Raw genomic sequence first — 26,512 nt, 5'->3', positions numbered from 1 at the left:
CCACAGAGAATTGAAATAATCAGTTTAGGAAAACCGTTTTTTAGTGGTTTATTTTCTCAGACACCTGGAATTAGTATAAAATAATTTAGCCCACCTCCACAGTTTTTTCCCAAACTGAAGATTATCAATTTCTGGTTCTTAACAAGAGCTTTTGCTGCTTAACAACAATTCATGGTTTCCTTGTCTTTTATTTTCCTCCTCCACCCCCAATCCCTAGTTTCTCAGGTCATTTGTAAGTGTATTTTCCCCTGTGGTTTAAATGTTGAGGACTTTAGCTAAAGCCCTTGATATTTAATTATGATTAGAAACTTGAGGACCTTTGGATCATGGTCATGTTTCTATGCTATGTAAGTGACTTACTGAAAGCCTGGCAGAACTCAACTGTTTTCTTTCTGTTATCAAAGCTGATAGTTTTGAAATAGCACCAATAATAACCCAGGGAAACGTCATGTAATTTTTAATTGTCCATTATGACAGGTGTCTAATGCATGTTAGCATGAAAGCCTCATCACTGCTGTGTCATCCTTTTTAGTTTTCACTATGCATTTATAAGTTTTCTTTGTAAGTTTGGAGACTTTTGTGGTTTTTTTTGTTTTTAAACTGGAAAAACTAGCCATTTTGAGAGAAGGAAGATAATAGGGTATGAGCACAGAGGTCCTTGGTGTGCCTGTAGGGAAAACACCTGGAAGTCCTACAATGAACACTTTTGGTCCTTTTGCTTTTAAAAAACTGCTTGACACGCTAATATGGAATAGACACCTGTTCAGAAACTTATGTCAGTGTGCAGTCTATGCATAAATAAATGGGGTCAAAGTACAATTTGTGGCTAGATACATTTTTTTCCAGTTTAAATAGTCTCACTAACCATTAACTTTTGAATACCTTTTGATAAGATGGCTGAACAAATGATTTTACTCTTTTAGAGAGTAAAGTCCTTGATATCTAATTTTACTCTAATCCAAAGTGTGTGTGGCTTTTTTTTTTTTAAGTTGATATGCCAGCTTATCGAAGAGTAGAGTACTATGGGTTTGCTCCATGTTTGTTTGATTCTTTATCTGACATCGTGGCTTTTGTTAGATCTGGGCAATTTGCACTTCAGTGCTTTTGAAACAATGGCTTGATACCATTTCTAAATGTATGTATTATAACAAAATTATGTTTAGTTTGGTGCTTACCTACAGAGTGCCATCATTCAGATGAATCTCTTATTTGTATTGTTCATTCTGTTGTTCAGGTTTATAACATTGGTAAACTATCTACCTAAACTTAAAAGTAGAATGAAAGCATTTGTCTAAAACAATCTGGTTCTAATTCTCACTAGCCAGAATTTGTAATCTCAACATTGAATGTTCTTTGTGACAGCCAGTTGTTTCTTTTGCTTTTATTTTTTTAAAAATGTATTTGTTTGATTGATTTTTCTGGAACTCAAGTTCAAATGAATGGAATTTCTTAAGTATATCATTAAATGACTCATTAAGTGTTACTGGTGAAAAAAAGAAGCATCAAGCTAATTTAGATTTTTAATCACAATTTCAAAGTTTATGAAAAATTAATCATTCAGCTCCTAGTCAATTTATTTTTAGTGTTATTTTGTTGGTTGTTACTGGGATTTCTATAAAGAGTTTTCCACGAAAAAATTTAAATTCCTGGTTTGAGATGTCTGTTTTGACTCTCACTCAAGAGTAAGCAGAGTTTTCCCTTTAAGGATTACGTCTTAAAACGTCCGTCCTTTGGCTGATATAAGCTTTTGTCACATTTTGAAGGTAATATGTTCTGGCCCTTAGCTCAGTTAGACCACTTGAGGTACAACAGTAAAAGTAAGGGGTGTGTTGCTTTCAGAGTCTAACACTTGTTTAGTTTATTTAAAAACTATTTCATGAGCAGATTTTCACTGACAGTTTTTGTTGTTGTTGTTTTGTCTTTTTAATTTCTTTTAATAGTTTCTTCAGACAGTGAAATTGCTCATTACGCAGGTACAACTTAAACTGCAGTTTGGGTCCATATAGGAACCATTCACCAAAAACTCTGTGGTAACAGAACTAGGAAATCCTCTTGAGAAGAGGGCCTTAATGACCTTTTTGTGAAAAAGTTTTTGGAGAGAATTTCTGGACTTTTTTTTCTGTCTCTGCCACAATATTTGCTTTGGAGATAGGAGTTAGGTATGAGAACAGGAAGAGAAATGGAGCTGACCCTGTTAACATTCTGGTTATAGTGATATGCCTAAAGGGAGAAAATGATTTCAGGTGACCACAGTGAACTGTCTAGCTTAATGAGGAGTTTTATATGTATGATTTAAACAGTTGGAAATTTAAAGTCCCACAGTGTTCTTTGGCTGTTTAGCAATTGTTTGTATGAGTGTTTTAAAGAAAATAACAGCTGCTGTCTTTGGTAACACAAATGAAGGTGGATTTTTAAAAGGTTTTGTATCTTGACCCCTTTCTACAATGATGGAGTAGGTCTGTATTGCTCCATATAAATTACAGAATGAAAATAGAGGGGGTATAAGTTTGACTAAATTCCACCTTTTTATAGTTTCATTTTTTTTAACTTATATAGAATATATTGATTATAAATTTGATTTTTTCTGAATTTTTTTGACATGTTTTACTCAGTTACATGAGTACAAAGGATATTTTCAGTCCTATAATCGTTAATTGCAGTCTTTAAAAAAAAAAATTCACCCTATTGTTCTACTTGTTGTCTGTTCACAGTAAGTTCATTTCAAGGTTTGTGCCAGTGGGTATTATTGGTGCTTTTTGAAGTCAAGGTGGATTGTCCAGGAAGGTCTTGTTAATGTTATGTTCATCTATAATGGCATAGGGGAAATATATATATTTTTAATATTGTAAACATTTGTACTGAATAACCTTTTTTTCCCCCCCTGCAAGCAAAACTGGTGAACAACGGATGAAGACATGGAATTCAAAGCTCTAATGGACCTTTTTGAAGAGAAGTTGTGGCTTATGTGAAGTTTACATGGGCCTCTTGATGGAAGAAAGCTAATCTGTTTAGTATTTGTGCATTTTACTAAAATGGCAGCTTAAAGTTGTGTATCTGCTATTGTGATGCCAATGCCGGTGTTTTAAGTGGAAAAAAAATGACCTTGCTTTGTGCTGTGTACACAAGATTTCTGGAAAAGAAAAACCCTTTTTATGGCTCACACAGCTTAAAAGTAGCTGTCACTCAAACGTGCGCTCACAGTTGAGCTGCTTTTGTTTTATTCTAAATAAATTGTTTCTTTTGAGGAAAATGTTTTTCTGCCTGGAAGTGAATTGACGGCAAACCTTTGACCCCTTTGTTTGCAGCTGAGGAGGTACTTGCTGCTGCTCAGATCTTGTATGTCTTGAGCAAGAAGCAGGGAGACCATCATTTTGACTATCACAGTGTGTCAATTCTGAAGGATCACTAGTGTTACTGTGACCCCCTTTGTTTGCAGTGAAGGGGATCATTTGCTTCTCAGTCCTCAACTTGATGAGGAAATGGTGCTGTTTGCTGGCACGCAAGAAGCCGGGGCAAGCACCGTAAGCCTCACCACAGTGCACAAGTCGGGGGCTTTGCTGGTTTGAAGAGCCGGAGTTGCTGAATTTTAAGTTTTGATTTATTTTGTCCACCCATCACGTTTGGCCTTAGTTTCATTTTTAATTTGAAGAAAAGTTTGAAATTGCTTTATCTTGCACTTAACATTTGCACCAAATTGCCAAAAGAAGGAGAAATGCTCCGCTTGCTTTTTAAATGTTAATGATGATGTTAATAAAGCCTTTCCTGACACACTTGAGGAGCTCCTCCATCTTCAGGGGCTTCTTACCAGAGTTATGCAGTGATGGGTTTAGTTCTGAATGGATGAAGAGTTCCTGAGAGCTAGCGTTTGTAATTAGAACCATTACTTGGTATCTGTGCCTTATTTGACCTGTGGTTCCACATGCCTTGGATGTGCATGCACCGTGACGGTTTCATAGGTACGAACGCACACTCAGGCCCAGTCACTTCGGTTGGTAGTACAGATTGTGAGGAAAAAATGGAGGCATCCTTAAGGAGGAAAAAGTGTTTGCCTTTAGTTCCTGCATTATCCTGTACAGGGGCTCCTGATGTTTGGAAGCTGTTTCCAGTACAGGAGAACAACTCCCCTGTTGGCCGCAGGAGACTTCGGTGCACAGTGACAACGCTGGAGTTCAAGAGGAAGCCAGCAGTGCTGCACCATTGGCTTCAGACACCACTGTTGTTTGCCAGTTTTAAACTTAATAGTTGCAGACGAAGACCACCTTGAAATGCAGGCTTGTTGGGCTTGTTTTGAATTTTAACCTCGGATGGAAGAGCCCTAGTGCTGTCTGTCTCCATGCGGGATGATGATTACTTAGGCAACAGGTGATTATCAACAAAGGATGCCACGCTTATACTCTGCAAGGTGGTGTTCCAGTGGCAAACAGCTGTATAAACTCTTATAAACAGGTAAGAGGGTTTTTAGAGGTCAAAAGCATTATAATTAACAGGGTGAGGGCTTTTAATGTTTGGGGATATATTTCTCTGATTTAGGCACTCTGCTGCTGTTACTAGCTTCTTCCCCTCACCAAAGTGTTATATATTAACAAAGTTGCAGACTAGAACTTTTGTTCTTGGTGTTTTGATGTTTTTAAGTTTTAAAGTTTATCTTAACATTTGAAAAAAGTCTTTTAAATGTGGGAGCCAAAGTGTTAAAATTCTGGTGATGAATTTGGACCTGTAAAAATTTGATGTTTTCTCTTAACTGTAGCATTCACTGTTATTGGTGATTCAGTGGTGCTGGAAGAACTCAACTGGTGTAAAAATGTTGCTTATTATAAACACTGATCTCTAAACCTCCAGGTTAAGAATATTTTACTATATGTAGCAAGAAGGTGTATTACTGGACTTTGAGTGATAGATAATTTAGCCAAAATGGTTAATTTTTTTCTTTTTCCTCAGGGAGATTTAATTGTAACATTAGGTAGCTGCAATAATCTTAGGGAAGTGAATGGGCAGTGTTGAGTAAAATCTCTTAACCATTTTCATTGTCCATTTAGTGCTGCTAGCCTTCTGAGTTCTTCCAGCCCCTTCCTCTGTTATTAATCAGATGTGAGGCTTTGGCAGCTGAATACAAGTACAGCTTTTTAAATGCATAATACAATTTAGGTTTTCTTTGCTGTATTTTAAATGGGATCAAAAATTTTGAAGAGGATTTTTCTTTTTCATTAGATTTTTGTTTTTCATCTCTTTCCAAATGGGGAAAGTGAAGTACAGCAGTTTTCAGGTTCTCAGTATGTTGTTTTCAAGAATTTGTAAAACATCTGCTTATGAATTGACTGCCATTTAAAGCTTTGCTAAATGATCTGTCATGTACATTTCTTTAAGCTGTTTATTCCTGTTGGAAATGTTAATTTCCGGTGTATTTTCTGTCTCTGACTAGTCCATACTGAAAGCTCATTAAGTAGTTTTCTAATTAGTTAAAAAAAAAGAAAATCCCTGGCAATTTGAGGAAAATTTTATTATACTCTCAACATATTTCTACATGTTTGGTATCTCTTAAGATCTCAGGCTTTATCTCAAGAAGAAAAAATATTGCAGACAGGGCATTTGTTTGGCATTTGTTTATTGCATATGTCATACAAAATGGAAAAGTACACTGTTTTTTGAAACCACTCAATGAAATCATTTTATTTCTACTTACACCATGAAGAAAAAAATATTAATTGGGTTGAGTGTTAAATCTAGAGTCCTGGTTTTATAAATTGGAAACTGCCCTTTTGAATTATACGTGTGGTTTCCCAGTGTCTTTTGTAGGATCTTGATTTAGGGTTCTGCTGTAAAGGAAATAGTTCCAAGAACATCTCTGAGTTCATTTTGAAAGATCTAGTTGTATTAAAATTGAAAATGGGGATTACTCTGACTAGTAAAACAGCCACTTCAGTAGCTTAAGTCACATTATTGTTTACAAGTTGTTTATCTGAGGCAATAAATTTAATACTTATGGTTTGTACAGCATTTATTTTTCTTGCAGTAGGATATATGATAATGGCTTATCTGACCATCACGTCTGTCTCCCATTTCACTTTGCTGTTTTTAAGCTTTCCTGGTTAAAAGAGCCTTTTACTTAAAAACTTCAATTATAACCTAGTTACAAGTTTTAAACAGAGTTGATTAATTTTATAAATTTAAGAAGAGTAAACAAAATTTCTTCAAACCTCAGACAAGCTTGTTGCTGAGAAGCAACCAAGATTTTAATCTTGAGGTAAAATTATTTAACATGCCTCTGTTCCCAAATACTATGTTATTAAGCATTCAGGTAGGATTCCTGTATAAATTAAATTCTGGCTGTACATTAAGTAAAATTGAGCATAAAGAAGAATGTATCCAATAGTCTCTACTCCTATCAGCAACTTGGACTCTGATTGGAGAAACTAGATAGAAACAGGGAAATAGTTAAATACTGGGGCAAGTTCATTGTTCAAGACAACCATGGGAAAAATGTCACAGGCCAATATTTGATTAATTGACTTCTTACTGGCGATATGGGTATATGATTATGTGAACTTTAAGCTGAGCTGATTATGAAAGGGTTTAAAAAATAATTTGTTAGAACCTAGAATGGTGGAGGGAGGTTGGAATTGAGATGTCAGTCCATCAAGCATGATTAATAATAATAGAGCAGCTTGTTGATACATGGGAAAGATGCAGGCTAAGTCTAGAAAACTAGTAATATGGTTGGGTCAGCAACAATAGGGAGTCCTGAAAGGCTAATTTTAGGCAGGTGGGGAGTGAGGATGGATAGTTAGTTGAGGGATATGGATGTAAAGCAACAGTACTAATAGCAGTCATTTTTATTAGATACTTGAGGCCAAGCATTCTGCCAAGTCCTCAACAAACGTTGTCTGATCTACTTTTCAGCATAGACCATACTCTGACAGTAAGTGATACAGCCAGGGTTCTAGCCAGGCTTTTGTTCTTGCTAGGGCTTGTGGTCACTGTCATAACTCACTGTTTTCAGGAGGCTGGGATGGGATTAAAGCTGCAAACCTGAGAAAATGTCTGGGTGGTAGATTTTAAACTATAGTGTGTCAGCATTTGAAGTTCTTGGGAAACATACAGGCTCTTGGCTCCAACCCCAGAAATTGTGGGATTTGTTAGGACCAGCATGCGTGGCCCAGGAGTTTCTGTTCTTTTACAAGCTCTCCAGGTAATTCTGATGTAGTAGTCTGTGTTCAGTGGTCGTGGGTTGAGCAGCATTGGTTAGAGAGTAAGAGTGTTGAAGTGTAAACTTGGGGTAGTATCATATTAAGGCATGGGAAGAGAAAATGATGCCAGAAAAGAGTCTCAGGTTGGAGAACCAGAATGGTATTCAGATTGTGAAGCTGAGAGGAGCTTCCAGAAGATAAATTCAGAGCTATTGAAAGGACAAGCAGAATGAAGCGGCAAATGCCATGGAATTTAGCACTTAACATTGTCAAAGTAGTAGTCATGTAATTATTTCCCCCAGAAATTCAGTCTAACTTAGTGTTTAATTTTACCTTATAACTGTCTGTGAAGAAGGGCTGCTGTTTAGTTTATGAAATGCTAAAGGGATACCAGAAAAATTTTATGGCTTAGCTAAGGGGTATATTGTCAGGAATTGATTGAGATATCCTTGAGTTTTCAGTTAATCTAAAAAATAATGTAATTGTAGTCTGTCTTAAAATTGAAAGTGATTTTGGGATTGAGTGTGTATGTATACATGTAAGTAATTTCTGTGAATGAACCATTTATTACTTCTGTCTACTAACTTCTAACTAGGTTACTAATAGGCTTGAGTGGGGTACAATGGAGTAATAGGTAAAATTGAGTGTATCTTTGGCTTGTAAATTGTTGAAAGATTTCCCATTTGGAATTGTTACTGGGTTTATCTTCGATTGGTGTAGCTAATTATTTAATACTTCAAATATTTAGGTACTTCTTATGTATCAAGCAGTATTCTAGGTCTTAAGATTATATTGGTGAGGAAAACAGACAAGTTCCTTATATCTCATGGAGCTTATAATCAAAGAAAGTGAAGTGAAAGTCACTCAGTCCTGTTAGACTCTTTGTGACCCCATGGACTGTACAGTTCGTGGAATTCTCCAGGCCAGAATACTGGAGTGTGTAGCCTTTCCCTTCTCCAAGGGATCTTCCCAACCCAGGGATCCAACCCAGGTCTCCCGCATTACAGGCAGATTCTTTACCAGCTGAGCCACAAGGGAAGCCCAAGAATATAGGAGTGGGTACCCTATTCCTTCTCCAGCTGATCTTCCTGACCCAGGAATCCAACCGGGGTCTCCTGCGTTGCAGGCGGATTCTTTACCAACTGAGCTATCAAGGAAGGGAGGTCATAAACTAAGTGAGCCTTGTTGCCAAGGACCAAGGGTTTAGATTGTGTTCTAAAGCTGAATGCAGAGGTTTTAAGCAAGGGGGTCAAGTGATTTGATCAAGATTTGGCTACGTATCTCAGGAAAGGAACAAATGTCTTTCAGATTTCTTTGTTATTCCCAAGATCTAGAACAGTGCCTGGTATATAGTAGATACCAAAATATTCGAAGAATTAGTTAATTAGCTATACAAATTGAAGACAAAGGCAGTATAAGTAGTTCAAAATGGGAAATCTTTCAACCATTAACACATCAAAGATAATATTTCCTTCAAAGATAGATTAGCATTTCAAATTCTCTGCAAGACTGTGAATATGTTCTTGCTTAGAGATAAGTATTGTCCTTTTATTTAAATATTATAATAGAGATTTTATTTCTTCTTCATTCTCACAATTGTTGGCCATCCTGAGGTCTTCCTCATATAGCCTCATTTTCTCAGCATGTCAGTTTTCTCTGCTTTCAGCAAGTTGTCACAACAGTTTACACTGTAGTCACATATAGTTTCTGCTGTAACTCCAAACAAGAGGCTAAATGAAAAACTTCCATACATATCCTTTTATTGCATTAATGTTCAGAGTAGAACTATTATTACAGGTAAAATGAACACTTTGAGGCACATATACATATATATTTTATTTCATGTTTTTAAGGAATTTGGGGGAAATTGTTTCATAAAATTTTTATTTTAGCATATAGAAACTGACTCAGTTTTGCCTTGCTCCCAAGATAAGTGTATAGTTTATGTGTATTCTCTTATAGAGAAACACTTCAATAAACTGCATTCTTTAGAATTCTTTGTACCAGAGGTCTCAAACCTGGCTATGCATTAAAATCATGTGAGGAATTTTAATACCAGTAGCCGGGAGACTCATCTAGGTCCAGTGGGGTTCTGCCAAGGTGCTAGTGTTAAGTGCTCACCTGATTCTAGTGTGTAGCCAAGGTTGAGAATCACTGCTTGAGAGTCAAATCGTAAACATACTGACCAACACATGCACAATCAGCCTCTTAAAAATTGTTCAGACATCAAAACCAAAAACTTTCAGAGTGAATTTGGATTCACTGCAGTGTGTATATTGTTTAGCCTTGTAGAATTTCTGCTGTTGAAAGCGCAATCCTCAGACCAGCAGTAATAGCATCACATAGAAGCTTGTTAAGAAATGTAGAACTGGAAGCCCTCACACAAACCTATTGAATGAACTCAGATAAACCAAGTTATTCCTCTACTGGAAAGTTTGATAAGTACTTACTAATATGTAGATATATAAATGTTTAGGGTAGTAAAATTTTGTGATTGGCATCTTTTTTTTTTTTGGTTTTAATTTTATTTTATTTTTAAACTTTACAATATTGTATTAGTCCCTCATGCATAAGATTCTCATTTTTGTGCATTAGTCAAGGACATTTACTTTAAGGATTAAAAAAATACATATTTTCATTAAGAAAAGTTGGTACAAGAGTTCATAGGTAGTGAACTCTAGTGACCAGAAAATTACCAGAGGTCTCTGCCACCAAGACAGGGGAGGGCTATCTGTTGTCTGTCCTAGTTGGTTTACTTGCTGAGTCACTTCAGTTGTGTCCGACTCTCTGTGACCCTTTGGACTGCTGCCTGCCAGGCTCCTCTGTCCCTGGGATTCTCCAGGCAAGAATACTGGGGTGGATTGCCCTGCCCTCCTCCAGGCAAGAATACTGGAGTGGATTGCCCTGCCCTCCTCCAGGGGATCTTCCTGACCCAGGAATCGAACCCATGTCTCTTGCATTGGCAGGTGGGGTTCTTTACCAGTAGTACCACCTGGGAAGCCCATCCTACTTAGTTGGGTCTTGCTTATTTTGTTACATTTAAATATATTTTTTCTCTCCCTCCTATTCTGTTCTAGTCCACTCTTTTCATTGTAAGAGCATGTTCTTTTTTTATAGATACAGGTGAGGATATTTGAGACTGTACTGATAGGTGCCCCATAATTTAGAAAATTTGGTAGAGATGGATTCAGAGCTTTCTATGGAGAGCATAGGTATGGACAGGATTGAGGAGTGGTTCCTGATTGCTTTTGTTGTTTAATCATAGTACATAAGTAACTTCATTAAGAAACTGATTTTCCTCACATAGCAATAAGAATCTAATTTATGTTAAAGCTCACAGTGACAAGTAGTAAAGATTCATATATATTGAAGAGAATGGACTAATGTGAATAAAAATACTGTGACTTGCATGGTATCAATTTATTAAAGAAATGCTCTTTTTTAATGCCTAAGTTTTTTAAGGTAAAAGATTCTAAAGTACATTAACCAAGCAGCCTTGTTGATACCAAATGAGAAATTGCAGCCAGATTATTCTCATGTCTCACGGTTTTTCAATTGGCATGTATGTTTTAGAGGGATTTTTCATCAAGCACAGCAATGTCAGCATCTTTAGAAAACTTCTTTAGGGTTCATTTATGATTTATAGATGCCTCCTGAGACATGAGAAGTGTTTTTTTATTTTTCAGTGGAAATTTACCTGTATCATTTATTTCTCCCAACAAATTTTACTTATGAAGTTTACCCTCTGCAGTGTTAAAAATCTTACTGCAAATTCCACAGAAAGGATGAAATTCATCTGAACTTTAAGGTTTGGTGGTTGAAAAAACTTTGTCTGTGATACACGAGTGTTCTTTAATACATTGGCTTAGAGGTATTGTGAACCTTCAAAGACCCCTTTTCTTCTATTTGCTGCTTTTTAAGTGTAGAAGTGTCTGAAGCCCTAATTTAAAAAAAAATTTAACACATGGTGTTAGATCTACCCTCTTCTATTTTCTTTTAATAGCCAAGTTTAAAGGAGGGAGCATTTCTAAGTATAGTAATTGGTTAAATGTCTTTTTTTCCTCCTGGGTTTCTTTTTAGGAACTACTGACAATCAAAAACCTATAGCCGACTTTGGGATATGGCTTTATTATTCAGCAACTAAAAGATGAGTTCTAATTGGCAGACTTCTGGCATTGGCACTTGTCCTTCTGTTTCTATAGAAACTGGGTTGGAAGTCAGAGCTGCACAAAGGGAAAGGGTAAGTTTCTTTTAAACTCCATATTTATAAACCCATATCTTATTAACTGTGGCATGGTATCAGTTTTCACATAAGGATATATATATGTTCGTGAACTAGAACTCAAATATGAACTACTGATTTTTACTTGAGTGGAAACTGACATCAAGTCATTAAATGTAATAGGAGGGTTTAAATATGGATTTAATATTCTCATGACTCTGACTTCACATATCTTGAAGCAATGAACTCAGTATGATAATTCTCACTTTTCAGCTATATTTAATTTTGGGGTGATAAAGTTGGTTTTTATCCTCTTAGATCACTCTGTTGTACTTTTCTGGTAAGTGAAAATTGGGGTATAATGCATACAGAGGACATTTTAAAAGTCTGCATGAATTACAAGTCTCTGGGACAAAGTCTGATTCTTTCCATTATAAAGCAGGTGCTGTACTACTGACCAGTTTTTTTAGCCTCTCTCTTCTCTTAGCCAAACAGGATGAGATCGTCTGTTGGGCACATACATATGTTCTCATCCAGGCAGACACCCATTAATCGTAGAACCTAAGACACCTGCCACTTGGTGAGTCATCTTATTACTGTGGCTTCAGAGGACTGTGCTGCATAGCTGGGCATTTAGGCTTGAAATGGCTTAATCAAGTGTGGTAAAGTCCTCTGTTCTAGAGGTTGGTATATGTAAATAATTTATACTGAACTCTGACTAGCTTTGAGATATTGAAGGAAGGTTATGTTAGCTCTAACTCTTTAAAACTTATCTGTCATTTCCGTGGTCCTGAAATACTACTCTTAAAGGATGGATTTCTCTTTTCCTTGCTAAAAGAATGTTGATGTGTTAACACCAACCAAAGAAAGGGACATCTTGGCTTTCTTTTGGCTCAGTTTGTCAGTTTTGTAAAAATAGTGTAAAAGTGAAAATTGGAACTTTTTTGGGTGTGTGTGTTTGTTTAAGTCATGTCTGATTCTTGCGACCCCATGGACTATAGCCTGCCGGGCTTCTCTGTCCATGGGATTCTCCAAGCAAGAATACTGGGGTGGGTTGCCATTCACTCCAGGAGTTGCCATCTCCAGGAGATCTTCCCAACCTAGGGATTGAACCCAGGTCTCCTGCATTACAGGCAGACGCTTTACCATCTGAGCCACCAGGAAAGTTAATTCAGTTTTTGAAATTTCACTTCACAAGTCATTGATCAGTTAATGCCTGAAAGTGGATTTTCATTAAGAAGTGTATGCCTCTATTCCTTAAGTATTGCCGTGTATCCTATTTGTTTCCCTTGAATGGTATAAAAGAAATTGAATTTGTGATTCTTGGTAAATGTGGCTAGAAGTATCCAGACATCCACATGTGTTATTTATTACTCCTTGGTAAGAGTGGCCAACTTGTCCTAGTTTTAAAACAGAGTCCTAGGTCCCAGGAACTCCCTGATTTCCAGGCAAGCCAGACAGTTGGCTCTGTCTGGAGCCCCGTCTTATCCTCTGCATCTCTGAAGCAGCCTCACTAGGTTGTTACTGATCATTGTTTTGGATGAAAGTAGATTTTTATGATGTGTTAGTCAGAATGTACAAGAGAGTAAGTTCTTTTTAGGAAATGATTGTTTTTATTTGTCTCAGTGATCCTAGGTAATGCCAGCTTCCCTCTCATAGAAATAAAACATGAATTTTAAACTGATTTATTTAAAAGATGATTTCAAGGCCTTTTTTTGTTTGTTTTTCATTTGTTTGTATATATGAAGATTATGGGTAATAAATTTGAGACATTTAGGTAGATGCTTGTGGTGCATGAGTAGCCAAATGAGGTAAATATATGGACATAAAGCCTCATACAAGCTTTTTCTATCTTAATGACTCAAGGCTTTTAAAAAGTATTGGGCTTTGGTTTTAAATTTGGGTCCTCAGGTTTGGATTCTCTTTCTTTTAAAAATTACATCTAAATTCAAATATTAATACACTGCTTTTTTTTTTTTTTTTTTTTTTACTCTCATGGAAAAAGCTAATTTTACAACTAGGCAAGTTTACTAAAGGAGCTGATTTTTTGCAGATAAACAGATAGCATCACATATATTAATGTCCCTAGATTATTTGAAAAATATCACAGATTATTTCAGTCCATTTAAATATAATTGTTGCTTTTATTAAATTTTAAACTCATCATCAAAGAAGAAAAGCCAGGGACTATGATCTAATCAGCATTGTTAATTAGTATTCACAATTAGCTCCCTTAGGATTAGCTTTGTAACTTTAGACAAATAACTTGGTCTTAATTTGCTTTTGTTCCTAGGTATAAGATAGGAATATTAATAATTATCCATCTTCCTCACAGGATTGACATGATGCTGAGGAAGTAATAGGTGGGAAAGAATGTTTAAAACTTAAAAGTACTATAAGGTAGAGTTTTAGTACCAGAAACAGTATTTCATGAACAGCATATATAGAAATTCCTTTTACATTAATGGTATGGCATTTCTTAGAGTTAGAACCGCTGGAAATGGTTATCTTAATAATTTTAAATAACTCAGTAAGTGTGAAGAAAGTATTGTTTTGTGATCATTGTTTGATCATTGTTTCATCCAAAACAATGATCAAACTTTTGTGTTGAAAAGTTCCAACTGAACTTTTATGTTCAGATTATCATGGCTCTACTAAATATATATCTATTTATAGGTAATTCTTATACTTTATAAACATTTCAACTAACATTTTGTATTAAGGAATTATAAGTGGCCCATACTTAAGCATTACCTTCTTTGGTCAGGGTTGGTGAATATTGGAAGACTTTAAAATGTTCATTATTTTTTAATAACTACATTCTTACTGTATTATAACATGTTTTGTGACTTTATTGGAAGACTTTAAAATGTTCATTATTTTTTAATAACTACATTCTTACTGTATTATAACATGTTTTGTGACTTTGTTTGTTTTGATTCTTAGGTATTTTGCATCTTCTTTTTCATTTCAACCTAGATAGTAAAATGATGCCAATTTGAGTTAGAACAAATTTATTATAAGATGACTGCTTGCAGTTAAATTAACTCCATAATCTTGTATACTGCCAAGAAGCCAGGATTGTCTAAAGGGGAAAGTGTAGGGTTTTCTGTTAGTTTGTGTTTGAGTTAGGACTCCTCTACATACTGGATGTTTAATATCTTTGACCTTAGTTTTATTTATTTGTAAAATGGTCATCATAGTAGTTTCTTCTAAGGGTTCTGAAGATTAAATATAAAATATGTCTGCCTCAGTGACTGGTATGTATTAGATGTTGATACAAGGTTATTCACCAGCCTACTTCTGCACACACATGTGAAGTCTACTGTTTGTTTCCTCTTTGTCCCATGGGATATCTTTTTTTTTTTGGCTGTACCCCATAGCATGTGGGATCTTAGTTCCCAGATCAGAGATCAAATCTGTGCCTACTGCATTGGAAGGCAGAGTTGTAACCATTGGACCACTAGGGACCCTACCCCCACCCCTCCTCCCACTTGGGATATCTTGAGAAAGGTGTACTCTTTTGCTTTTCTTGAAACCCTATATGTGTCTGAGATAATATTTCTAGATTATGGTTACTTAAAAATGTGTTGACATCGTATAATATTGTGTTCAAGGGCAGAAGTAAATAGGAACATTTTAAGTTAATTGTCAGTACAATGAGTACATTAGTTATGAAGTCTTTAGCTTCCTGTGGTCTGGGGATTCACCCTTTCTTGATCCACACCACCCAGGGGCCTATTACCACTGAGTAGCATGAAGAACTACTCAGTTGTGTATGAGTCACGAAGCCTGGGTAAATTAGAGTTCAACTTGGAGTTCATTAGTTGGTTCTACTTTTACTGTTTTGTTATGTTTTTTGTTTTTGGCTGCACGGTGTGCAGGATCTCAGTTCTCCAACCTGGGATTAAACCCAGGCCATGGTGATGAAAGCCCAGAATCCTAACCACTAGTCCACCAGGGAACTCTGTTTAGTTGGTTCTACTTACAATGTATAGTTTGCTTTCATTGGAGAAAAGAATCTAGTTGTCCTAGGCAGTCAGTCTTTTGAGAACTATTATTGCTCAATAGGGAAGCTGGGACAGATTAGAGTGGTTCCTAGTAAGTCACTGATTTTTTAAATCTTGTGTTTTGATGTAGACAGAAAGGAAATTAGTGGCTACTCTCTCTGAAGAGTTTTTTGCTTGGTACAAGTATATTTTTATTTAATCCTCATAGTGAAGTAGGTTGGTGGTATCCTCATATTACAGAGGAGGAAATTGGGACTCAAGAGCAGTTGAGTAACTTTCATGAAGTTACATAGTAACAAGTAGCAGAGCTTGGATTTATTATTATTGCTGTTTGTGTGAGGGGGTACTGTTGCTGACTATTCATATTGTCTTACATCTAAAATGTAAAAAGAATATTAGACATTAACGTCTGTGTGTAAAACCTATACATTTTAAACATGACCAACTACAGTTTTTAAGATAACCTAGACTTGAACTCAGATAAATTTGGTTCCAAAATTGGTGCTGGGCCTGTTGATCTTGTAGATTGATGCCAAAGATTGACATATCAGCTCATATAGTGCTCTGTTAAAAGTCAGATGAGATTCCAGAGGAGAGAATGACTTCATGCTGCGAGAGGTTTTCCAGAAGCCTTTGGTGAGTCAGATTGTGAAGGATAAGCGAGACTGTCTGGTGGACAATGGCAAACCATTGGGATTTAACTGGTGGCACAAAGGTACATGTAGAGAGTGAGAGAATGCCACATTTTGGAGCTAAAACCAGGCTTTCATTTTGGGATTTTTCTCTGTAGGGAATTAATAGATATTTTAAAGCAGAGAGGAATGGAAAGATGGAATAATAATAGTAATAACAGAAGCCAAAGGAGATTCTAGAGAGACTGGTATTGCAGAGAACACTAGGATGGTTTTTAAGAAAACATCTTAGTTTGTCTCCCATTAAGAGCCACCTATTCAACTTTCATATAAAACTTGTTCTAAAGTTATGTCTACATAATGAGCTTGACCATTTCAGATAATTAAATATAGTGAAAAAATAACATTGGATGGATAGAAATAGTATTCAGAAATGATCTTGAAATAAAGGTTTCTTGTTTGGGTTTTTAGCAGTTCTTATTTATGTTTTATTGCACAGCAAAACATGTTTATTATAGAAAATTTAAGAAACAAAATAATGAAAAGAAAACAAAGATTATCTCTAGTTAAGAAGCAAACTGTTCAGTTGCTATTACTCTTTACTTAACACCAGTTAGACATTCTTCAGAATGCTAAGGCAAAAAAGAACCTTAAAAAACTATGTGATTCACCTTCTCATTTTATAAATGAGGGTACTTCTCTTCCATGCTTTTTCTTCCAGTGACTTTTAGTTTAGATTTTCTTTTAAGCTCTCACATGACTGCAGTCTTCTCTCTTTGTTCTCAGACTGTTTTTCCATCTTTCAGCTAATGGTATGAAGAAAAGGGAAACCGAAGAGAGGAGATAGCATGTGCCCGAGAAGTAGTAGGAGCCGGTGTATGTCTGGGTATAATCGTATAACCAGCCTATAAGGAAGGAAAGATTTCTATTAATGATGTAAACCGTGCCATTAGTAGTTCTCAGCCATGAACCATTGAAGGAAGGAGCCTCCTGTAATTAGTCTGTATTGTGACCCATTAGAAAGTTAGTCAAGCTGCTTACCTGTCTTATTTTCTGTTGAAGCTGAATCAATTCCATCTGAGTTAGTGGTTTAAACCTTGGCAAAAAAGTAATTTTGGACCCAGAGCCCATCTCCAGTGTTATAATGGAAGTTGGAGAAAATTGGGAACACATACCATTTCATTTTACAATTATTCTTACAAAGAAAAAAAAAACAACTATTTTCCAAGGAAAAGGAAAAAAGTGAAAACTGATTATTATCTTTTTTCCTTCACTGAACAAACATTTGAGTTCTTACTATGTTCCCAGCGATGTGCTAGGTGTTGATACCATAATGAGCCAAACTAGACATGGCCCCTGCACTCATAGTTTAGCGGGGCTTTAGGTATTACACCTGTAATAAGGGCTATGCAGGGATGGTTTAGGTGAGAACAAGTGAAAAGGAACTGACTTGGCCAAATGGGTTAAACAATGACAGTATTTCTCCCTGAAATCAAAGTGTTCTTTTAAAACAAGAATTGAAAGGTTCTCAGAATCATTTGGTTGATGGCACATACTTGAATCACCCTGGTAGCTCAGATGATAAAGAATCCACCTGCAGTGCAGGAGACCCAGGTTTGATCCTTGGGTTAGGAAGATCTGGAGAAGGGCATGGCAACCCACTCCAGTATTCTTGCCAGGAGAATTCCATGGACAGAGAGGTCTGGCAGGCTACAGTCCATTGGATCACAGAGTCAGAAATGACTGAGCGAAACAGACTTTGACATACTAGAACTTCTTAAGTGAAATGCCTTTTTTTTTTTAAGTGAGTTTGGTGGCAAGGAATATTAGTACAAGGCACCAACATTTATACATTACTGCAAAAGTCATTCCTATGAAAAAGGCAAAAGTATCAAAATTATTGAAAGGGCTTCCCAGATGGTGCTAGTGGTAAAGTCCCTGCCTGCCAGTGCTAGAGACACAAGAGATGCAGGTTCAATCCCTGAGGATCAGGAAGATCCCCTGGAGAAGACAGTGGCAACACATTCCAGTATTCTTGCCTGGAGAATCCCATGGACAGAGGATCCTGGTGGGCTACAGTCCATAGGGTTGCAAAGAGTCGGACATGACTGAAGTGACTTAGCACATTGTTAGGAAAATAATTTTGACCTGAGATTCCCTAAAAAGGGCTCAGGACCTCTAGGGGTTCACAATCTTTTCTAGATTATTGTATGCATATTATGTTTGTAGATGCAAACTTATAATAATATGAGTTTTATAAGTGTTTATATTTAAAATCCTAAAAAAACCTTAAGACAAGGCTATTATTCTGATCATTTATTCAAAAAATTTTGGTACCGTATACAAGCACAGTTCTGGGTACTAAGACTATATCTGTGGATAAAAATGGATGAAAAAACCTGGCTGCATGAAGCTGACGTCATGTCTTTTGATTTTCACTTATGTCTTGGAACATGATTTCTCACTGGATGGGTCTGATTAAAATAAAATTTTTATCTGATTGTGTATGTCTTTATCTCCTATCCTGTCCTCTATTCTCTTAATTGGCTCTGATAAATACTTTTAATTTTTGTTTCTTTGCTTTATTAGCTTTTTGTTTCCTTTTCTTAATGTAATGAATAAATGGAATGTTTTATTTAAATTCAGCTAACTTTAAGTTGCTTTTTACTTACTAACTCTTTGCTTGATCAGTGACCTCAATTAAATGTTTCTTGGAGATAAGCATAATAGTGAAACCTACTCACACGTTTTTGTATTATGTTGATTGACCTTTAGGTATCTAAGAAACAGGTGACCATTCTATTAACTTTTCTAGAAATGCCTATAAAGGAGAAGCTGGATATCAGCAGCACCCTCTTTTATCCTTTGTTACTCCTCCCTTAGTCCTTTAGTAAAGCAATTGCTCTACTAGAGTATATGTACATAACAGGGGTATTAGAAGTTATACTCTGGGAAAACACTAGAAGTTCTTGGACAAGGAGGTAGCTAGTGCTGCTGAAGGGTCAGGAGGATAAAGCTAAAAACAGTGAAAATGAGTTGTTTTATAAATCCTAGAGGGACTTAAACAGTTTGAGAGAAAACTGCTTATAAGGCCATTCATTTCACACACATTTAAAGTCAGAATCTTGCTTCTGAAACATTAAAGATTAAGATATATTTAGTATATTTTCTTAGCAGGGCAGGGAATTATTTAGCATCCTATAGAACTGCTTCCATGCAAAAGTTGTATTTCCATTCAAAGATTTTTTTTTTAATTATTATTACTATTTTTTTGCTGTATTATGTGGCTTATAGGATCTTAGTTCCCCAACCAAGGATTGAACCCAGGTCCTTGGCAGTGAGAGCATCAAGTCCTAACCACTGGACTGCCTGGGAATTCCCAGTGCAGTTTAATGAAACAGATTGTTTTAAATCTATTTCTCCCGTTCATGCTTGAGAATTGAGAGATTTGCATATTTTAAAATTCTTTCTCTAAGATCTAATTGCCATTCACTAGGATATTAATGTGCAGTTGAGTAGTTAGTTTTATGATGCTGTTTATAATAGCAAATAGGTGAAAAGTGAGATAGACGACTAAATGGTATTATTATTAATTAGTTGTCCTGTGAAAGTATTAGCTTCATAATCAAGCTAAATGTGGGGCTTCCCTGCTGACTTGGGGGTAAAAAATCTGCCTGCCAACACAGGAGATGCAGGTTTGATCCCCTGGAGAAGGAAATGGCAACCCACTTCAGTATTCTTGCTTGGGTGATTCCATGGACAGGAGGGCCTGGTGGGCTATCATCCATGGGTTTGCAGAGTCAGATGTGAGTTAGCGGCTAAACAACAACTAGCTGAGTTAAATTTATAGCTTCATTGTTCTAACCAACATCTATCTTTTGTTGGAATGATTAGCTTTTCCCCACCACTGAAAGTAAAAAAAGACTGTATAGGGAATTCCCTGGTAGTTCAGTGGTTGGATTCCGTGCTTCCCCTATAAAGTGCAAGGGAAATAAGATCTTGCATGCTGGCAGGCACAGCTAAAAACAAACAAAAAGATGGTATATTTGGTTTGATTTTATTAGATCTTTGTACTTTTTTAATAATAGCATGAAATAGCTATATACAAATGTACTTTCAACCCTAATGAGTTTCAAGATTACTGTTGGTAGTTTGGAAACCTCTGCGCTCTAATCATTTTTAAAAGGAAATACACACATAAATTGACATTTAAGTCTGGGTTCCTCTGTGGTCATAGCAAAAACATTGTGAATGGCAGAGAATATCAGCTACAGTCTAGGAAAGCATGCATGGATCTGAGCCTCCACTCCACACTAGGGAATACTCTATGTAGTCAACATTCTGAGAAGTACACTGGCTACTGGTGCAGATTTCCTAAGCTGAAGTGCCCTCTAAGCATTTCCTTAATGTCTCCAGACTACCTGCGCCAGATACACTTAAGATGCATGTTAATTGTGCAAATTCATTGGCTCCTAAGCATCTTCCTCCTAGGTGGCACCCAATTGATTCTTACGTACAATGACGTTGGGGTCCAAATTACTTCCTTTTATCTATAACTGTGTAACCTTTGTTCTGGATAGAAATGTCAAATAATGTTTCCTGTGATAATTTAAAACAACTGGGGAGATAGGACTCAGCTTCCTTAAACAGTTTTGAAAACCAGTTTTCTTATAGGCAAAAAGGATTAGAGTCTTTGAAGTTTGGTGTTTAATATAGTATTCTAAATTCATTTTTTAAAATGTCATCATTTTAAAACTACTCTCTATCATTTTATGGGTTAAACCATACACGTTTAAAAATGACTATGACATCTTGCCTAAAAAGTATTCATGTCTGTGATAGCTCAGAAGGTGATTTTTTTAGCTGGGTTTATAAATCCTGTACAGTAGGATTACTACTGTAAGTTTATTATTGGTCATTTTGTTAAGATTTAAAATACTCCTAAAAGGCCCTTAATTCCAAAGTTTCTTGATAGTAGTTCAAACCAGTTGAGAAGTCTGTAAGTGATTTGCTGTTGTTGAACTAGAGCTCCTACTTAGCTATTGGACTGTAGCATAGTGCCAGACTTCTGAGGTACAGAGATAATGATCTTTTCACATTCCTGGGGTCCTGGCTATTAGCAGCCTTGTCAGTTTACTTTGGGTGTGCTGTACAAATATTTCCTATATATGCCATGAGGGTAGACAGTCTTGGGAAACATGGTTTAGCAGATATAAACCTTAGTGTCTTTTAAGATAGGAACTCCCTAAAGACCCTGTGATAGAAGTTTGCTGAAAGATTTACTGGTAGTGCTTTAATTATTGGTTCTGTGTTGTAAATTTTATTAAGAGGATTTTGGTCTGTGTTGGGATGTTGAAACTTGATTTCTTAGCCTTGCAAGGGAAGGACTACCTCCTCTTTTTTTAAACCACAGTAGAGAGCTGTTTGGAATTTGTTTTTGATGTTTTTGTAGGGATTCATTAATCTTAGGGATACTTAATCAAAGTAAAATTCTGTGAGGTGTGTTGTTTATGGGGAAAATAACCACTGGATAAATAAATGATTTAAATCATAAATCATAAATAAATGATTTGTTTTCTTTTGCCTCTTCAGAGTATAATATATTCTTCAGGATTTAAGGGACAAGGAGCTTTGTTCTGCCTTCTTACTTGTTCCCCATACCCCTAATATCCAAAAGGGATTTATAGCAGACCAAAAGGTTGTTTGTGTGTTTGTTTTCCAAATAAAATTTTAGGCCATAGAGAAATTCTCAACTGATAGGCTAAGATGACTGGTAAAACTGTAGAGGCATGGTTGATGAAAGTTTGAGTGAGGACTGGGTAGAATATTTGTTTAACATTGTATCTGAAATAAGGATGGAATAGAGGTAGGAAATGATCTCTCATTTCATGAAGAGATGCACTTTTTTGCATTAATAGGAGAGAAACAGGCTTAGCTGGATGAATTTCCATTTTAGTCATTGTCTTCTCTTGTAAAACACAGATAAAATGTTAATACAAAATTAACCAGTTTTGCTCCATGGTATTTCTGATGAATTTTGAGGTTGAAAAATGATGGCAAGAGAGAGAGAGACATTCTAGACTAAGTCCTAGTGTTAAGTCCTAGCTGTGATTTATGAAACAAACAAAAATAAATGAACAAACCAAACAAACATGTAGATGCAGAGATCAGAGTAGTGGTTATCATAGGGGAAGGTGCAAGAGGGGAGGGCTAAATGGATAAGAGAGATCTCAACTGTATGGATGGAAAATAAATTGTTGGTGGTGAAAACAAAAAACAGTTATCTATGACATTTTAAGTGAGTTTTCAGACATTTATTATTGATTCAAATATATATTAAAATATATTTTAGCTTAATATATGCATTTATCATTTGGGAAATGGAGGGATATGTGGAAGAAGGGAACTATACTCAGTTTGTCTTATAGGCAGCTAATATGGGCTATTGGTGTTTTTATTTTTAAATGAAACTGAACAGTGCATAGCATTTTAAGCTCACATGTCAAATGCGTAGGGTACAAGATTAGTAATTTCACGTAAGTAATGTATATCTGTCTTGTATTGATATATTGGAGAATATGATTATATACTTGCTTTTTGCCAAAGCACTATTTTTCTACTTATATCACTAACAGGGGTCGATTAGAAATGTATATTATGTTTTAAAAATATTAATATTTTTAATTTTTTCACAACCTTTCAAACTTCTGTCTTGGTGTTAGTGTATAGTTCTGGATGCCATCTACCAGCAAAAAAATAGAATTTGGGTTTGGATGAACAGTGACGTTTGACCTACACTTGGGTCAGCTGGCCCATTCTGAAGCTGGTCATGTTGTTAACTAAAATTGAATTTGTTGCTGAGTAGTGACAAGAATAGGGAGGGCTGTGAGGTGGAGAGGGCAGAGTGGTCCCTTGTGGGGAATGTGTTTGTGTGTGTGTGAGGGGATTAATTTTTGAACTAATTTATTTCAATCCCTGTCAGTTTTAGCCAAGATCTGATAAAGAATTTTGTTGCTACCGTAGTTCTTAACAATTACCTGTTACAAAAAGTGTATATATAATTTTCTTACTTCTTTAAACATCCTTTTTTCTTAAAACATTTTTTTAGAGAAAATAGGTTCCTTGGGTATCCTATGCTTTCCTCCCCCCCCACCCCCTTCCCTTGAGTTATTAAAATATGCTGTATAGGACTAACTTGTTTTTCTTTTTCATTTCCATACAGGAAGGAGAAAATTATTGTTCATGTACCATTTTTAACTAGTCTTTTGACTGAGGATTATTGTGAAACATTTTACTCTTTGCTCGATTGCTCGTTTGTAATACCTGTAATTTTTATAGGAATTTCAACTTTCTAATTTGATAGTAACAAATCTAGGTAAGTATAAAATGAGGATCTCATACATTTCAGAAGATCTGAGTTTGGTTTAGAAAAATATTTTGTAACCAGTAAGCCTTTCAATTTATTTAAAGCTAAAGACAAAAATGTAACTGTCCATACCAGTTGAGAGATAAGTGGATCTGCAGATCACTATTTCTGATGTTCTTAAGTAGTTGCTGCTGGAAGTTAGGGACAAATATAACAGCCTTTGTAAAATCCTCTTTGTCATTTCACAGAACAGTGACTTACAGGAGCAAGGACTATCCTGAAATCTCCCTTCAACAGGATGCGTAGAGCAACATTGTAGTCAATGAGAGATCATTATACAGAGAAGGAAACTTAACTGAATTATATATCAATTATCATAGTCTTGTTTAAGAAACTCTAAGAAACTCCCATACTAAGAATCTATACTTAAGCTTTTAGCAACAGCCTTATCACTTCCTTTAACTTTTTTTGTAGAACTTATAAAATTTATGATTGCCTACATAGTATTCTGAGAGTTAGCAGGTAAAAATTCTACCATGAGCTCTATCTTTATCCTTACATATGGTGCTAGGATATTGTGGATATTGGGTAACAAAAGGCTTGTAACTTTTCTTTTGACTCACAATAAGAAATGTATTTATATCATATATATATATTTTCTATTACATAGGTGTAAATAAATTTCACAATAAAGTGATGCACTCTGTTTTCTCATCTGCTCTGTGGTCCTTTTTTATTAAAAATTTTTTTTTAAAGACCAACAAATTAGTTTTGAAACCCACACGTACATCTATAGCTTTTTCCTTTTAAGTAATACTCCTCACAAAGCTTGTGTTGTCTTCCCATACATTGAACTGTTTAAACATTTTAAGTGTATACAAAAATGTGTATCTCTAAACATGTAGTTTTATTACTTGCTTTTATCATTTGAATAATATATTCTGTGCCCTGGTATTTGTTACCTCTGATGTTTTTGGCTTAACAGGCTTAGAAAGTTCCAAAGTGTCTTTGGCACAGTGAGTGAAGAAAGGTTAAGATTGAAAAAATTCATCAGCAAACTGTATTTGAACTCTGTTTTCCTCTATTTCACTGACCTGGATACAAGACATAGAGTAACTCTGCTTGGAGCCTCTAGTGTTTGGTCTTTTTTTACCACTCCCTGTTATATAATTCTGGGCTATAAAATTCTCGCCTGTTTTCCAGTTATGAAGTATTGGCCAAGTTAGACCTCATGGAAAGAGGTGTGTTCATAAATTCAAATCAGGATTTAGTTGTATATTTGTGTACATTTTTTCTTTAGATAGATATACTGAAATTGAACCTCAGATTAGTGGTACTTTTTTTTTTTTTTACCTTCAGTAATAATTTCTTAAGTTTTTATATTTTTTCTTTTGATATTTGCCTTTCTCAGTCTCAAGTTTATAGAGGTGCAAATCTTATTATAAAACTTAGTTTAAAAAAATGGGCAAAATCAGACCCTTTTTCTGTCTTACTTCAGGACTGAGGGAAGCAAAAGTAATTTTTAGATTAGATTCCTTATTGTGGATGATTAGAAATGCTGTAGTAATTTGTAATTCTGCATACTATAATTTTTACTAATGTCTTACATAGTATATTCTATATACTGTAATTCTTGTAGACTCTCAGTAGTTGTATATAAGATACTCAGTAGTCATAGTATATGATACTAAGGCTTAAGTCTGTTTCCTAAAAATATTTGTGTGTAGTGGTTAGTCTTTTAATAGTCTTATGTTCCAGTAGGTAAAAAGTGAATGTAAAACAATGCTTCGGTCTTAAAGTTTATTTAAAAACAGAACTTCCAAAGTTTTACTATACTTATACTTAATGAGTCTTTAGTGGCCCCACATGTCCTCTGCACAGATTCTGGCATTTAGTCTTACAGCACGTCTGAAGAGCAAAGGGATCAGGCCTGTGGTTTTCAAGCTCTGTAATGACTGCTGTTTGGATAAAAGGTGTTGGTAGTTTTTATTTTTTTGTTTTTAAGCATCATATATCTTTGGGCATCTGATAAAACTCTAGATTTTCTCTCCAGAGAAATAGATAGATACACAGCCCCTGCTACAATACTCAAATCTGCTTAGTGCACATCTGGTGAATTAACCCTCAGATTCTCCTGGTTTCATACTGGAGTTGTGCGAGTTGGTACAGGAACAGCAGAGACGATCATCAGTTTCTTGTAACTATCTAATATTGTCATTCCATGTTACCATTCATCATGGATCAACATTTTGGTTCATTGTGATTGAAGTTTACTAAGGCTAAGCTGTTACCTGCTAAAGGTGGTCCAGAAAGGACAGCCATCCCAGCAAAGAAACTTGCAAGTCCCAGAAAGCTTTGAACTGTAGAATTCCCAGACAGATCAACCTGTAGGGATTAGAATCCAGTGTTAACCATACTGAGGGTGGTATTCTACAGAGACTTTTACCTACAGAGGGATAAAATACTGTGTATGTTGTCTCAAGCTATGAACAGTTGGCCTCTGAGGTGGTTTGGATGATAAGAAATCAGATATCACAGGAAATTGATTTAAGTGTTAGAAACTTTTAATTTTTGCTTAAGCCTCGTAATACTCTTCACCACTTATGCTAATATTGATACCAGGCCCAAAGATTCCTGGGGATTATGTTCCAGCGCACTGGGGACCTAGTTCTAAGGACCCATGGGGTTCCAAGACAAACTCAGTATTTCTACAACTCCATTCCATTCAGCTCTAGGATTTTATGTCGGTTTGGGATAAAGATGGAGAGGAGTTAAAAGCACAATATCCCTGTTAAAGTATACAGAACTTCTCTCAACAAGAGAGAGGTCATCACTTGTCAGGAAGCTCCTCTTTCTTTTAAGGAACTCTTCCCAGATGTATCCTAGAACCAAAGAAATTTCTGGAGCTGAAGTAAAGAATAGAAGCCTAACCTGGGAGACTGATAAAGTAGAATCCTTCTGTTCCCTACTTTGCTTTTCTTTCTTTCCTGTTCCACATGGCTAGTCCTTGGCACCCCACTCCAGTACTCTTGCCTGGAAAATCCCATGGGCAGAGGAGGCTGGTAGGCTGCAGTCCATGGGGTCGCTAAGAGTTGGAC

At 35.9% G+C, this 26,512-nt stretch overlaps 2 protein-coding genes and 1 non-coding gene across 6 annotated transcripts in view; 1 reads left to right on the top strand and 2 right to left on the bottom strand.

Moving 5' to 3' along the window:
- The window catches only part of RBM15 (RNA binding motif protein 15), a 28,333-nt gene extending 4,205 nt beyond the window's left edge, over positions 1–24,128 (top strand). Inside the window, exons 2-4 of one of the 4 annotated variants that reach the window (XM_070785954.1) lie at positions 2,889–4,446; positions 11,265–11,424; positions 23,663–24,128. In XM_070785954.1, coding sequence (XP_070642055.1) covers positions 2,889–2,911 — 23 coding nt within the window. In that variant the 3' untranslated portion in view covers positions 2,912–4,446; positions 11,265–11,424; positions 23,663–24,128. Of the gene's footprint in view, positions 1–2,888; positions 4,447–11,264 lie in introns of all 4 variants that reach the window. The other 3 variants (XM_070785952.1, XM_070785953.1, XM_019956875.2) reach the window with 3 other exon arrangements.
- On the bottom strand, positions 12,498–12,570 carry TRNAY-GUA (transfer RNA tyrosine (anticodon GUA)). Its single transcript has one exon. It is a non-coding gene; the product is annotated as a tRNA-Tyr (tRNA).
- Positions 16,793–26,512, bottom strand: part of SLC16A4 (solute carrier family 16 member 4) — a 27,758-nt gene continuing 18,038 nt past the window's right edge. Inside the window, exons 7-8 of the mRNA XM_019956876.2 lie at positions 25,706–25,799; positions 16,793–16,953 (exon numbers count right to left, since the gene is read on the bottom strand). Coding sequence (XP_019812435.2) covers positions 16,793–16,953; positions 25,706–25,799 — 255 coding nt within the window. The remainder of the gene's footprint in view (positions 16,954–25,705; positions 25,800–26,512) is intronic.

Source organism: Bos indicus, chromosome 3 (genome assembly GCF_029378745.1).
Source record: "Bos indicus isolate NIAB-ARS_2022 breed Sahiwal x Tharparkar chromosome 3, NIAB-ARS_B.indTharparkar_mat_pri_1.0, whole genome shotgun sequence".
NCBI classification, from domain to species: domain Eukaryota; kingdom Metazoa; phylum Chordata; class Mammalia; order Artiodactyla; family Bovidae; genus Bos; species Bos indicus.
The sequence above is the reverse complement of the archived record's forward strand: the minus strand, read 5'-3'. Positions and strand labels throughout refer to the sequence as shown.